The sequence below is a fragment of the Condylura cristata genome, unplaced genomic scaffold, assembly GCF_000260355.1.
Source record: "Condylura cristata isolate star-nosed mole 26May11 unplaced genomic scaffold, ConCri1.0 scaffold00091, whole genome shotgun sequence".
NCBI lineage: Eukaryota > Metazoa > Chordata > Mammalia > Eulipotyphla > Talpidae > Condylura > Condylura cristata.
Window position 1 is genome coordinate 128,657 of NW_004567192.1, and position 951 is coordinate 129,607.

At 73.7% G+C, this 951-nt stretch overlaps 1 protein-coding gene across 1 annotated transcript in view; it reads right to left on the minus strand.

Annotated features, from left to right (window-relative positions):
* The window catches only part of SLC9A3 (solute carrier family 9, subfamily A (NHE3, cation proton antiporter 3), member 3), a 27,114-nt gene extending 26,641 nt beyond the window's left edge, over positions 1-473 (minus strand). The window contains exon 1 of the mRNA XM_012734904.1: positions 12-473. Coding sequence (XP_012590358.1) covers positions 12-473 — 462 coding nt within the window. The remainder of the gene's footprint in view (positions 1-11) is intronic.
* Positions 474-951: the final 478 nt, after the last annotated feature.

Sequence of the window (951 nt, forward strand, 5' to 3'; positions counted from 1 at the left end):
CCCTCGGGGGCCTGGCTGCGTGAGAACCAGCCGGCGGAGGCCGCCTGGCCGCTGGAGGCGGACAGGGCCTGCCGGCCCCGGACCAAGCTCGCCCGGCCTGCCTGGTCAGCGGGGTCAGCCGGGTCCAGAGCAAACACGGCTGGAAGGCAGGACAATGGCCGGCGGGCGGGGCAGTTTTGTCTCGGCTGATAGCGGCAGGCCGAGTGTCGGGGGTCTGGGAGGCTTTGGGGCCCGTCGGCTGCCACCCAGGTCGGGGCATCTCCGGGGAGGGGTGGCCACTCGGCCGTGTGCAGAGGAGCGGGGCTGCACTGGGCCCTGGTCCAGGGTGGACGCGGCTTTGCGAAGACGCTGCCCTCCAGCAGCGGCTCCAGCAGGTGTCTGAGAACAGCCGGCCGGGGGACGCGCCGGCCGCCCACTGTCCACTCGGGCTCCATTCCCCCGCGCTCTGAGGGATGGGCAAAGGCTGGCGCCATCGCTGGCCGGCTGGCCCGTGCACAGCGGTGGCCTCAGCCCGAAGACTGGCCAGGGGGCCGCTGGGGGCCCCCCGGTGCACTTGCCTGGCACAGGGCCCTGGGGGTGCTGTCCCCGGGGGCCTGTGCGGCCAGGCCAGAGGCCGCTCGGGACACGGGCGGGGCCGGGCGCCCGGAGGACAAGTGTGTGGGCGCCTCCCGGCCGGCCGCTAAGCACAGGAAGTTTCCACAGAGAGGAATGTCTGCGGCAGGGGTGCGGTGGGGGGCTGCGAGCTCATTAGCACAAATTAGCCTTTCAGATGGGCGCTGCTCATGCAGGACGCTGGCAGGCCTCTGGGGCTGGACGCCCGTCCGCCCGGTCAAGGTCCCGCCCGGGGGCCTGGCGCCCTCCAGCCTGTGAAGTGTCCCTGGGGCCCGGCCGGGCCTGGTGGGACAGGCCCCCAGACAGAGAGGAGGGCGGACGCCGCCCTCCGTGGCCCGG